The sequence below is a fragment of the Rhinolophus sinicus genome, chromosome 17 (assembly GCF_057876585.1).
Source record: "Rhinolophus sinicus isolate RSI-liver-muscle chromosome 17, RSI-T2T, whole genome shotgun sequence".
NCBI lineage: Eukaryota > Metazoa > Chordata > Mammalia > Chiroptera > Rhinolophidae > Rhinolophus > Rhinolophus sinicus.
In genome coordinates this window covers 379,938-393,989 of record NC_142517.1, presented here as the reverse complement: position 1 = coordinate 393,989, position 14,052 = coordinate 379,938, and the positions used below count along the sequence as shown (strand labels likewise).

At 50.2% G+C, this 14,052-nt stretch overlaps 1 protein-coding gene across 6 annotated transcripts in view; it reads right to left on the bottom strand.

The window, feature by feature from the left end:
- Positions 1–14,052, bottom strand: part of MCM3AP (minichromosome maintenance complex component 3 associated protein) — a 41,141-nt gene that overhangs the window by 20,372 nt on the left and 6,717 nt on the right. For all 6 annotated transcript variants that reach the window (XM_088794260.1, XM_074320557.2, XM_074320709.2 and 3 more), the window contains exons 6-14: positions 13,550–13,740; positions 11,506–11,645; positions 9,979–10,176; positions 9,406–9,674; positions 8,254–8,416; positions 5,842–6,002; positions 4,918–5,159; positions 4,538–4,734; positions 3,522–3,622 (exon numbers count right to left, since the gene is read on the bottom strand). In XM_088794260.1, the coding sequence (XP_088650386.1) occupies positions 3,522–3,622; positions 4,538–4,734; positions 4,918–5,159; positions 5,842–6,002; positions 8,254–8,416; positions 9,406–9,674; positions 9,979–10,176; positions 11,506–11,645; positions 13,550–13,740 (1,662 nt within the window). The remainder of the gene's footprint in view (positions 1–3,521; positions 3,623–4,537; positions 4,735–4,917; positions 5,160–5,841; positions 6,003–8,253; positions 8,417–9,405; positions 9,675–9,978; positions 10,177–11,505; positions 11,646–13,549; positions 13,741–14,052) is intronic.

Below are 14,052 nucleotides of genomic sequence, written 5' to 3'. Positions count from 1 at the left end.
ACAGGTCCACTTATACAAGGCTTTCTTCAATAAGTACAGTCAGCCCTTCACATCCACATCTGCAGATTCCCACCTGCGGGTCGAAAACACTGTTTTTGATCTGGGGTTGGTTGGCTCTGTGGATGCCAAGGGCCGACTGTAAAGTTTTTTGAGGAATCAAGTTATTCGCGGATTTTTGACTGCATGGGGGTTGGCGTCCCTAACCCATGTTGTTCAAGGGTCAACTGTACATTAAAGGATTATGCGATGTTACCAAGTGAGATTTATTCCTAGGATGCAAGGATGAGCCAACAAATGAAAAGCAATCAATGTCATACAACCACATTAATAGAGTAAAGGGGAAAAACACAAACGATCACCTCAGCTGATGCAGAAGGAACATCTGACAAAATTCGATACCATCTCATGATAAAAATAACAAACCAGAAATAGAAGGGAACTTCCTCAACATGATAATACCCACAGTTAACATATTCAGTGGTGAGATACTAAAAGCTTTCCCTCCCTTCTGAGATCAGGAACAAGACCAGGATGCCCACTGTTGCCATTTCATTCGACACCAAACTGATCTTTGTAGTCAGAGTGATTACACAAGAAAAATCAAAACACCCAAACTGGAAAAGAAGAAAACAATGTCTATTCACAAATGATATGACCTTATACCGTGTTTCCCCAAAAATAAGACCTAGCTGGACAATCAGCTCTAACGCGTTTTTTTTGGAGCAAAAATTAATATAAGACCCAGTATTATATTATATCATGTTATATTATTGAAACCAGTAATATGTTATACGATATGACACAATATTATATCATATCATATCACGTCATGTCATATTATAATACCCAGTCTAATATAGTGAAAGAAGACTGGGTCTTATATTAATTTTTGCTCCAAAAGACGCATTAGAGCTGATGGTCCAGCTAGATCTTATTTTCGAGGAAGCATGGTATAGGGAAAATCCTAAGGAATCACTCAAAACTTTTAGAACTGTTCGGCCCGGTGGCTCAGGCAGTTAGAGCTCCATGCTCCTAACTCCGAAGGCTGCCGGTTCGATTCCCACATGGGCCAGTGGGCTCCCAACCACAAGGGTGCCAGTTCAATTCCTCGACTCCTGCAAGGGATGGTGGGCTCCGCCCCCTGCAACTAAAATTGAACACAGCACCTTGAGCTGAGCTGCCACTGAGCTCCCAGATGGCTCAGTTGGTTGGAATGCATCCTCTCAACCACGAAGTTGCCGGTTCGACTCCCGCAAGGGATGGTGGGCTGCGCCCCCTGCAACTAGCAACGGCAACTGGACCTGGAGCTGAGCTGCGCCCTCCACAACTAAGATTGAAAGGACAACAACTTGACTTGGAAAAAAGTCCTGGAAGTACACACTGTTCCCCAATAAAAAGTCCTGTTCCCCTTCCCCAATAATAAAAAAAAAACTTATTAGAATTTATAAGCAAGTTCAGCAAGGTTGGAATATAAGGATCAGTACACAAAAACCAATGGTATTTCTGTACACTAGCACTGAACATCCTGAAAATGAAATTAAGAAAACAAATTCATTTACAACAACAAAAATAATAAAATATTTAAAAATATATGTAACCAAGATGAAAGACTTGTACAGTGAAAATAACGAAACACTGCTGAGATGACCTAGACAGATGGAGAGACGCCCCATGTTCATGGATTAGAAGACAATACTAAGACGTCAGTACTACCCAAAGCCACCTACAGGTTCAGTGCAATCCCTTTCAAAATCCTAAAAGCATTTTTTGCAAAAGTAGAAAAACCTATCCTAAAATTCATACGAAATTTCAAGGGTCTTTAAATAGCAAAACAATCTTGAAAAAGAGTAACAAAGTTGAAGAACTCACACTTTGCGATTTCAAAATTCACTACAAGTTACTATAAAACTACAGAAATCCAAATAGTGTGATACTAACATAAAAACAGACATGTAGACCAATGGAACAGAATAGAGCCCGGAAGTAAAACCTCACACACACAGTCAACTGGTTTTCAACAAAAGTGCCAAGACCATTCAATGAAGAAAGGACAGTCTTTTTAACATTGGTGCTAGGAAAATTGGACACCCACATACAAAAGAGCGATGGTGGATCCTTACCTGATACCATATATCAAAATGAAATCAAAATGGACCAAAGACCTAAACTTAAGAGTTAAAGCTATAAAACAACATAAGAAGAAGTCTTCAAAACATTGGCTATGGCAGGGCCGGCCCGGTGGCTCAGGCGGTTAGAGCTCCATGCTCCTAACTCCGAAGGCTGTCAGTTCGATTCCCACATGGGCCAGTGGGCTCTCACCACAAGGTTGCAAGTTCAATTCCTTGAGTCCTGCAAGGGATGGTAGGCTGCGCCCCCTGCAACTAAGATTGAACACAGCACCTTGAGCTAAGCTGCCTCCCGGATGGCTCAGTTGGTTGGAGCACAGGCTCTCAACCACAAGGTTGCCAGTTCAATTCCTCGACTCCCGCAAGGGATGGTGGGCAGTGCCCCGTGCAACTAAAAAATTGAACACGGCACCTTGAGCTGAGCTGCCGCTGAGCTCCCGGATGGCTCAGTTGGTTGGAGCGCGTCCTCTCAACCACAAGGTTGCCGGTTCGACTCCCGCAAAGGATGGTGGGCTGTGTCCCCTGCAACTAGAAACGGCAACTGGACCTGGAGCTGAGCTGCGCCATCCACAACTAAGATTGAAAGGACAACAACTTGAAGCTGAACAGCACCCTCCACAACTAAGACTGAAAGAACAACTTGACTTGGGGAAAAAAAAAAAAAAAACATTGGCTATGGCAAAGATTTCTTATAAATGCCACCAAAAGCACTAACAACAACAGAAAAACATTGGACTATGTAAAAATCTAACTTTTATGCATCAAAGGACACTCTCAAGAGAGTGAAAAAACAATCCACAGAATAGGAAAAAATATTTGCAAATCATCTATCTGATAAGGTATTGCTATCCAGAATATAAAAGAACTACAACAACGAAACACAACTCAAAATGGACAAAAGACTCGAGTAGACATTTCTCGAGAAGATACACGAATGGCCAATTAGCACCTGGAAAGACGCTCACCATCAGTGATTAGGGAATCGCCAAGCAAAACCACAATGAGACAGTACATCACACTCCTAATGGTTATTATAAAAAAAAATATATAAGATACCACATGTTGGCAAGAACGCAGAGAAACTGAAACGCTTGCACAATGCTGGTGAGAATGTAAAATACAGCCACTGTGGAAAATAGCTGGGTGGTTTGCCAGAAAGTTAAAAATAGGTTATATATCCAGCAATTCCACTGCTAGGCAAATACCCACAGGACTGAGAGCAGCGACTCAGGACAGCGCGCACATAAGGTCAGAGGGGCCAGGGCAGTCCTCACGCCTGGACACACGGGCGCTGCGGCCTTTGAGGAAGACTGAGGGTGGCTCCCTGGGAGGAGGCATCTGGAGGGGGGCAGTGCGGCCCACCAGGCGCGGCTGCAGGGCGGGGCGCCCACTCACCCCAAGGCCGTGGCTGCGAAGGCCGCCCCCGCGGCGCAGAGCTCTTCGCAGTCCCTCTGAAGAACCTCCTGGATGAGCTCGTCCACCACCTGCGCCAGGTCCTAGACAGAGCGCCGCGGGTCAGGTGGCCGCAGGGACCCCACCTCCACCAGACCCAGCTTGTGACCGCAGCCAAAGGGCACTGGGGACCGCCACAGGCCATCGCGTTCAAACACCCCGTCCAGGGTAGAAGTCCCGTCGAGACCTCGTCACTGGACAGTTTGAAGGTGCACCGGCTTGGCTATGCTGCTTCTGGAAGGCCTCCTGCTAACCAGCAGACAGGCGCCCTCTGGGGAGGCGGGGGTGAGCCTGCTGCCGAGAATGGCCATTGGGAAGGCCCTGCTGCCACCCCCATGTCAGCATGCTCAGTGTCCGGCGCCTGCACGCCCCCTCAGCCCTCCTGGAGCCCCCCAGCTGGGGCAGTGCCCAGCGCCTGTGCAAGGCCGAGTCCCACAGCTGTGTGCTGGCCAGGCCTGTGGCTGGGCACGCGGCGTTACCTATGGCCCCCACTGTGGCTGCCTGTGCCCTGGCTCTCGAGTGAGCGTGGTGACACCACCCAGAGCAGACACGTGGGGGCAGGATGGCACTGGGACAGGATGACCGGAACACTGTATCTGTAGAGCCCAAGAGGCACTTGACGTGAGGCTGCACTTACGTCACAAACAGCGTCAGGCCCATGAAAACCCTTCAGCTCATCCTCCAAAGTTCCTAGTACGACATTCCAGAGAGATGCGGGCAGCAAGCTGTGGAGCCGCACTCGGCCCTGCTCTCGCAGCTCCTCGTCTGAGACACAGGACCAAGCCTTGTGGGCCACGTCCCAACCTGCGACCCACCCTGGCTGGTTCAGAACAGTCTAGGGCCACACAAGCAAGCACCTCAGTGAATTCGGTCCATGGACATGGTTGGACCGAACCTCAGACACTGCTGAACGCGTCTGCACAGGGGCTCCTTGGAGCCTGGCCTGGAAGACCCCTTACCGCATCCGAGTACACAGGCACAGGCTTGGCAGGAAGCTCTGGGGTCACAGAGGACTGCACGGAGGACAGGAAGAGGCTGGGCGTCACGCTCGGGGTTGGGGTCGGTGCTGGTGCCGGGGCGGGCACAGGCAGAGGTTGCGGGAGAGCAGGTGGGGGTGCGTCCGCCTCTGCCCCACACTCTTCTCCCCTGCCCGCACCTACAAGGGAACAGGCAAATGTGCGCACTGAGGACAACCTCCAGGCCACCCGCACTGACCTCAAGGACTGGCCACCCTCCCTGAGCTTCATCATGGGAACCAAGAACCGTGACGTCAGGGTGACACCCCCAACCACACAACAAGACAAATGCCCTGGCTGCTCCCGCAGCAGCAGGCCCTCACCTGCCGCGTCCACGCCGGGTCGCTGGGTGCCCACGGGCAGCTCTGTGGCCAGGCTCTCCCTGACATACTTGTTCTGGGAGTTGAAGCTGCACACAGGGGTATGGCGAGGGACGGGGGGCAACGGCCCTCCATTCACAATTTCCCCAACCGACACCATCAGCTTCCGGGTAACAAACCCCGACTTCCTGGCCTTGAAAAGCCCCTCTGGTTCCAGAAACGAGGACCGGTTCAGCTCAACACAGCTGCGCAGACCACAAAGGACATGGAGGCGTCATGGGGGTTCCAGCCTTCACCTCTCAGACCCGGCAACAGCACTGGAAGCCACCACCGCACTCCCCCGTCACTGGGTGGCCACATGGGCATGAGGGAGCCGCCTGGCCCTGTGGCAACAGCCACGCGTGGGGTGACACCCCATGCTCTGGGCTCGCTGCAGAGCCACCTCTGTGAGGACAGCAAAGCAGGCAGCACGCGAGAGTCGGGGGAGGGGACCGAGCCTGGCCCGGCCCGTCAGGCTGCGTGTCGTCTGCCGGCAAGTCCTGGCAGGCTCTCAACACTCTGACCGGAAGCAGGGAGGCCTGGCCTGGCCCACCAGCACCTGTCTGAGGTGGGTGGTGGCCTGACAAGGGCCACCTGAGGCCATCTTCAGAATAAGGAGGCCCTAACCTTTAAGTTCTTCAGTAACTTGTGAGAAGCACTGATTTTAGAGTCACAAAGAATTGAATCTGAACTCCAATCTGCCGACGAGCAGAGTGTGGTCCAGGGTCCCCCAGCCACCCTGAGCCTGGCTGTGTGCACCTGCACCCCTGGGAGGCGAACATGGGACGTGCCTTCTCCAGGGCCTGGCATGGCACCGGCACTTCTGGCCCTCATCAGAATCACGAGACAAGAGGAAAGGGAGAACCTGCAGCTCGCCGAGGCCCTCACCCGTCGGCAACGGCGAGGCCGTGGTAGCTGAGGAAGTCTGTGGCCTCCTCGCAGTCTCTGAACAGCAGCATCCGCACCACGCCGTCCAGCGGAAACGCGGTGGCCCGCTGTGTACTCACAGTGTATGCGACGTTCAGCGCCCGCAGTGCATCCTTGCGGATCTGCAAGCAGAAGCCAATCACTGTGGGCAGCCGTGCCAGGACCACAGAATCGGCCCATGAGGGACAGGGGTCATGCCGTCCCCACCGCCCGGGAAGCAGTCGGGCTCTACAGGCCCCAGGCGTGGCGACTCCGGCCACGTGCTCAGTGGCGGATGCCCAGGAAGGCAGGCGAAGGCAACACCTCCGTGCACAGAACAGGTTCGCAGTGAAGGCTTCATGAATGAGAGAAACTAGAAAACAAGCCATCCAGCAACGGACAGCAGCATCCACTTAAAGAAAAGCTGGGTAGCTGCTCAAAGTTATCATGGAAATGGCCGAATGCCATGGGAAAGAGGCATGACGTGAAACTGAGTAAGAGTCAGAGACAAAACTGACTCAGCATCGTAACAATGCTTTAGAAAGGGAGCCGAAGGGGCAACATGGAACTGCTAAGAAAAAGCCTGAGGGGCGCTAGGACATGGGGTGGCTTCTTCCAGGCAGCAGGTACCAAGTGCTGACTTCATGCCTAGCATTGTCAATGCTGAGAGGACAGCAGTGAAGGAAACATAGTCTTTGTCCCCATGTGGCTGACATGTTAGGGAGAGACCAACACTGAACAAAATGAACGCACAAAATACACAGTATATTTCATGGTGACAGTGCGACAGAAAGACAGAGGACAGGGAGTGCTGCCAGGGTGGGCCCTGCCAAGGAGGTGGCAGCCAACCCAAGTCCTGGAGGTGGTCCTGTGTGGCTGCGAGAGAACAGCAAGTGCAGAGGGCCTGAGGCAGGAGGGGAGGGGCCTGGAGGGTGGTGCCTGGGGCGGGGTCTGGGGTGGGGTACCACTGCAGCTGGACCAGGGCAAGGAGGGAGCAGGGGAGGAGGAGATCCCTGGGACAAGGGGACAATGTGGGGTGGGTACAAATGGTCAACATTCTAATAACATTAATCATTTTAAATGTATGAACTATCAGTCTAATTTATCAACTGCAGAGTTCCCCAAGGGACATATAGTTAATCTTTTCATTTGCTCCAGAATGCCAGTTCTACTGGCAACTGTCAGATCTGACAATGAGCACACTTGCAGAAGATTCTTTGCCTGGGATGTGACTGGCTTAACTCACTGTTTACAGGAAGACTTGGTGTGTGACCAAAGAAGAAAAATGACCTGGAGTCACAGACCAGGTCCCGGAGATCTCCCGGGCAGCCTCCTCCTCCCACTGGACCCCCAGGGCCCTCAGCAAGGATGCCAGGCAGGTGGCATCCGCAAACCCTGAAGCTGGGGATGCAGCAACGCGCCGAGCGGCAGGCTGCAGCTGGAAACCTGATTTGGAGATTCTGGGAGCGGAAGTTCACACTCTGTGCAAAGCCCCACACGTCCGCCGTTCTACCCAGAGCACAGCACAGCATGAAGCAAAGGGCACGTACTGACGACATTTACTCAAATGAATTTAGCGTCGTCAGGCTCACCCTAAAACTCAGATTAATAACACTAGGAATGTCTAAGTCAGGGACTGTGTGTGCGGTCCTTGTGTCTTGACTTCTCTGTCCCCAGGATTACCGTTTCCCTGAAAATAAGACCTAGCCGGACAATCAGCTCTAATGCATCTTTTGGAGCAAAAATTAATATAAGACCCAGTATCATATTATGTTGTTTATTATATTATATAAGACCCAGTACCATATTATCATATATCATATTATGTTATATTATACATTATATTATATTGAGACCTGGTATCATACTAAATTATATACCATACAAGATCCGGTATCATGTCATATTACATTATATTACGTTACGTTATATTATAGCATATCATATAAGACCCAGTCTTATATAAGACCCGCTATCATATTACATTACATTACATTAATATTACATTATGTTATATTACATATGACCCGGTCTTACATTATAGTAAAATAAGACAGGGTCTTATATTAATTTTTGCTCCAAAAGACGCATGAGAGCTGATTATCCAGCTAGGTCTTATTTTCGGGGAAACACGGTATATAGAGCTAAACTTGAGTTACATGGCTCTAAAGAGATTCCTCTTCTCCGAATGATAGGAACAGTAGTTTCCATTACCTTCCGTGATCAATGGTGCCAAGCCCTGGAAAATGGAGCAACACCAGTGACCCAGGGGGCTCCTGTGGGGGCTGCTAGCCCGGGAACTGCCTGAACTGTTCTTGGAACAGAGAAGCACTTACATAGCACACGTAACCACCTGCTTCCTTCTAACTCTGCGAGCACGGCGATACTACTCACCTGGTTAAAGTAGCCATGTAACAGGCAAGCGTTCAGGTAAGAAGCCGACTGGACCAACTTGAAAAACCTCACAAAATTATTACTGTTCAACGCAGCGAACGCCTGAACAGCAAATTTCACCTCTGAGGAATTTCTAACAGCAGGATGGAACTGCTGTACTTCTCTGTGAATTAAAGAAGAGAGACCAGAATTTTATTGTTAATTACACAAAACATCTGTGAAAATGGACCCGATAAAAACGGCATTTCAACCATGCTGACCAGAAGGGTCTGAATGGTGATGGGTGCGTCAGGGTCACTTCCTAACCCCAAAGCTGCCATCTTGGGCTGGACTGGTAGCAAACGTTTTCTTTAAAAAGATGACGAATGAAGTAAATAAATTCAAACAACAGTTTAAGAAATGATCATCCAAGCGTTCCTTTAACGCCAAGTGACTGCCAGCTGTGTTTGACGGCCGTGTCAAACAGACAAAATTTAACTTTGTTTTGTTTAGAAATAAACTGATTTCACTGAATTACTCAAGATGGGACAAGTGCCTACCATATATGAAAAGACTACACAGCCACTTTCCATGACAAGTTTAGCTCCAAGGCTTCATTTTTAAAACTTAAAGTCAATCCCACGTTTAGATATTCTGTGACAGTCCTTGGGGAAAATGCTAAGTGAAAAGAGTTTCGGCAAGATAAGGTAATCTTGGAACTAAAGGAGACATGGTTGTCATCAAGCCCAGTTTACCAGTGACAGGCATGGAGGCCCAGGAGCCGCTACCGTGTTTCTCACAGAAATGTCTATGTAAGTGTTGGACTGATCAAAAGGTCATTCTTTCCTCACCTCCCGCCCTAGCACTCATGTCACACAAGTCCGTCCTCTGCTATCACTTAGATCTTTGACAAGGTGTGTGCATGCGTGTACAGGGAAATATGCCTGACACAGCGAGCTACTCACAGCTGCGACCACAGGGCACCCTGTTAGCTCACTGGGCCGAGACCTGCCTCGTTTTCTCTCACTGACAAGGACAGCGATCTCAGAAGTGATGTGGGGCCGGCGTGCCATGTGCTGGTGTCAGCGCACGCTCTGGGCCCAGCGGCATTGACCACCGCCAATCCCGATGGCCATTCCCGACATCTCGGGCCGGCGCGGGCGGCGGACGCACCTGAGGATGTCCCCCTTGTTGAGGTTCAGCAGCACGTTGTAGCCCTGGAACTCGGCCTCGCTGGCGCAGGACACACCCCTGCCCCGCAGGTCCTGGTACATCTCCTTTAGGCTCTGCAAGCACTTGGTCATGTTCTCGTTGTTGATCTTGGCGTCGAAGGACGACATGGGCTCCTCACACATGAAGTGAGCGCAGTGGATGTGCAGCCGGGCACACTTCTCGATCAGGGACACGGTCGTGGGGTCGCACAGGTGCTGCTGCGTGATGTCCTGGCCGCGAGCAAGTGGGACTCTTACATGCGCGCACGTGGGGGAGCCCCCGGCACAAGCGTCTCATGCACAGAGCACAAGCACATTCCCACCAGAGGGAAGCAGCACCTACATGCCTGTTACCTGCATTGCTCAAAGTTCAATTTGAAACACAGCCCATGAAGAACACTCTAATAGGACTTTGTAATGATTTTAAATAGCAGCATGTTTTGTTACAGATAAAATGTAACTAAGACAAGGGAAGGGAACCCTGTTACTTTGGGACCCGCGCGCTGCCAGTGCCCCAGGCGGGAGAGGCCCATACCTTCCGTATGCCCCGCGTGCGGTTCCACAGGAAGTCGTACCAGTCCCGCAGGCTGCCGTCCGTCCGGTCCATGACGCGGGTCACCAAGTAGTCCATGGTCCGGCTCAGCACCGCCAAGGGCCGCAGCTCATGTGGCAGTGGCTCCTCCTGGTCGGCTGACGAGCGGCTGTACTCCTTCACGGCTGCTGCATGGTCCACCTGGGACATGAGGGGGACACGCAGCTGGGGGGCCGGTGCTGGCCAGCACCCCCAGCAGCTGTGCCTTAAAGTAAGGGGGAAATCGCACACACACTCATATAATGCCAATACTACAGAATACAATTTTAAAACGTGAAATTTCTGCTTGAAGGTGACAATCAAAATTCAAAGACAAAATAAATTGAGAAACATTTTTCGCAAATAGGACGCGGAGTGAAGAGGCCACGACATTAAGAAGCAGAAGCAATATAAGTGAAGCCACACCTGCTTGGCTCCAAGCACAGAGGTGTGACAGGGAAAGGACTTTGAAGCACTTGGAAAGGTCTTGGCCAGGCTCAAAGTGCAGACTGAGCCTACAGAGCAGAGACGAAATGCAGAAAGCAGCAGAGGCCTGGCAGGGTCGGGCCCAGCTGCCCACAAGAGCCTGGGCGCTGCATCTCCCAACTGCAAAAGAGGCTGCAGACGCACGGACAAGGGCAGAAGCAGAGACACGCAGCCTGGGCCCTAGGCCCCGCTGGTGTCATTGTCTCCTGCGGCAGGAGCCCTGGAATGCTGCTGTGACAGCTCCTGCCGACTGAAGTCTGAACTGGGTGAAGCTGTGAAACCACCAGGCAGAAGCGGAGAAGCCCCAAAGCAACATGAACAAAGGGTATAAGAGAGTGCAGCTTTCTGGGGACACAGCTGGGGCACATGCACAACACGCGTTCAGAAAGGTCATGCCCCCAACGGAGTAACTCAGTGCTTAGGCTCTATCAGAAGGAAGTAATCGAAATACCTTCCAAGCATTACACACCAATGTCCAGCAGAATTATTAATAAAATTGAAAACTTAGAAACACCCTAATGACTGCAAAATGGGGAGTTTTGACTGAGCTACATGATCAAATAATTAGCCTTCATTTAAAAAGGCTTATAAAGAGTCCATAAGAAAAGAAAATGTTCATGATATAACTTTAAGTGAAAAACATTCACACAAAATCACATCTAGCATAATCTCAAATGCGCAAAACATGAACAGGAAAGGATAGTAATAAGATTGTGAAACGAAAGAAACGTGAAAGAATGTAGTAATCTATGAAATAAATCCGCACCTACAGCTATACCTCGGGCCCCCTACACGTCTGCTCAGTAACGCCTCATGACACTGGCAGTCTAATGATGTTAACAGCACATGCCCACCACACTCTGAAAAGCACACACCCAAATCAAGTAGCCAGAGGTGCAAAACTCAGGAAGGAACAGCCGCCCCTGCCTGCACGTCCCACCTCAACCCCGAGAATCAGGTACAGACAGTGGCCCGGAAGGGACCCTGGGGGATGTGGGGCCCCACCTGGTCGGTGCCTGGGATCACTTCAAATACGCTCAGCTGGCTCCGCGTCTCCCGCATGTAGCGCTCCTTCTCGGGACACATGTCCGGGCATGTCCCAACGAAAGTCCTCGCTTTGTCCAGGTCGGTTCTTTTCACTCGAGCTAAATGACACCAAGTAAAAAGTAAGAATGTACCAGTTACCAGGAATCCAAGAAGTGCGTTTTCATGATAAAAGGAAAAATAAACACAAACATCACACACAGATCACAAAGGAAAGCATGGCCTGTCACATGGGGGGAGGGGCAGGGCACTGGGCCTGTAAAGACCCCTGAGGTCTCCTCCCTCTGGGGATGGGTGTCTGCAAGGGTCAGATGGTCACTGCACACCACAGGCAGAGGGGCACCGCGATAATGAACAATCTGCAGCAGCACGTTTCTTCAAAGGACCTGTGTATTCAATGTAACTATTCAAAACGTATTATCATTCTAAAGCTCTCAGTATTTCACCCTATTTTTAACATAACAGGGATCACGTAATGGATGTTACCTGGATCCTGACTTGAATAAACCACTATTGTTACCCACAGAATTAAGTAGTTACAAAAATATCTTGTAAGTGAAATAGAATTGAACAACTCAAAATACATTTTTATTTTGGAAAATTCCAATACCTAGTAATAACTTTATCTGGAATATAAAAATCACCATGTCAGTGGCCTAAGTCACGATGGCAGCTTTTTGTCAGTGCTGAGGTGGCACTGTCATCATTCTCACTCACAGCTTATAAAAGGGATAAATCCTACAACTAAAATTTAATTTTAAAAAACCTTTGCAAAAAGCAGGTGCTTCTGCCTTTTTTGTCCTGCACGTATTTTTTTTAATTCTTTTTTTTTTTTTAAGTGTTTTTCCAGGACCCATCAGCTCCAGGTCAAGTAGTCATTTCAATCTAGTCGTGGAGCACGCAGCTTTCAGTGGCCCATGTGGGGATCGAACCAACAACCTGGTTGTTAAGAGCACCCTGCTCTGACCAGCTGAGATAACCGGCCACCCCAACTGCACATATTTTTAATGTTAACACAATGCTCACTTTTGAATAACAATGCATCACATGGTTCAACAGCTGGAAGGTACGAATGTGAGGACACAGCAACCGTGCCACCCTGCTCCCCTCTCCTGACAATCAGCTCAACAGTCCCTTCCCTAGTTCCGGTGACCATTTATGCACACGTGAGCAAGTACACTCACACACGGACACACACACTGTTCCCCCTTTGTACACAAATGGCAGCACACCACAGACTTCCCACGCCTTGCTTTCTTCACTTCATAATAAATCTTGGTTTTCCATAAAGAAGCCCCAGTCTCCTGTCAGGCCATTTACAAGCCTTCTGTGGACAACCAGTGTCCAATCTTTGCCGTCACAAGCCACCTGTGTATGAATCTCTCTCTCTCACAGTTTGTGGGATACACCCCTGGGCAAGGAATGCTGGGTCAAAGGTAGTTCTCCTGAGCCTCCCAGGTACCGCGCTCCACCCCCCACTCCACCCGTGGGGTACAGCATCCCCAGGGCTGTCGTCTGCCCCTCTTCCTGTGTGACAGGGTGGGCATCTGTCCACACATTTCAGAGCCAATCCCCAGTACTTGTTTTTCTGTAACCTGTCAGAACCTTTCCTATTTCCCCACTGGGGGCGGTCTTTTTCGTACTGACTTGTACAAGACTTTCTGTATTAGGGAAATTGGCCCTTGGTGTGTGCTAAGTTTTTTCCCGGGTTGACATTTCTTAGTTTTATTTGTGGTGACTTCTGTCAAACAAAATTTTTACTCTTCTTCATGTGCTTTCTGAATATCTAAAACCTGCCTTTTAAATTGTTTAATTTTGCATGGATCCATGATTTGTAGACTTTCTTCGAAAAATAAAACTAAAAACGTATCCGCATTATAGGCACGTCGACTTGCAGTCCCTCAGGAGACTAGTAAACAAAGGTAGCAGGAGGCTGGCCACACCGCACCTCCCGCCCGGTGCCCACCTGCCCGGGGCTGGGCCTCCAGAGAGGCAACCGCCATACCTTGCCGCATGACTCTGTCCCTCTGATCCAGCAGGCGGAACTTCTCCTCAGATGTCTCGGCCACAGTGCCTATCAGGGCACTGAGTGAGGACACACACGGCCCGGGGCCCTCCGACACCTCGGAGCCCGAGTCAAAAGGGTCCCCCTCCAGCGGGTGGGCCTTCAGGAGACCGGGTTTCTTCACGGGGGAGCTGCCAAAGGAGCAGCACGTCAGGCGCTGAGCCCTCAGTATTCACCCATTTCCACTCCCAACACCCCCACGTCTGTCGAGGCTTTCCACGCCGCAATGAACAAGCACTGAGGTGAGGTGGCCGCAGTGACGCTGAGGCTGGCGCTGAGCAGAGGTAGCACTCAGGCCAGTCACTCAGGTGAGTTAGACAGTTTGAAATATTTCCTATTTTTTACAGATGAGCTGAGCCCACTGAAACAGCTGAGATGAGTATCTACAGAACTCTATCTCAAAGAAATAAAATTCAGCCTTAAAAAAACCACGTTGCCCCCGT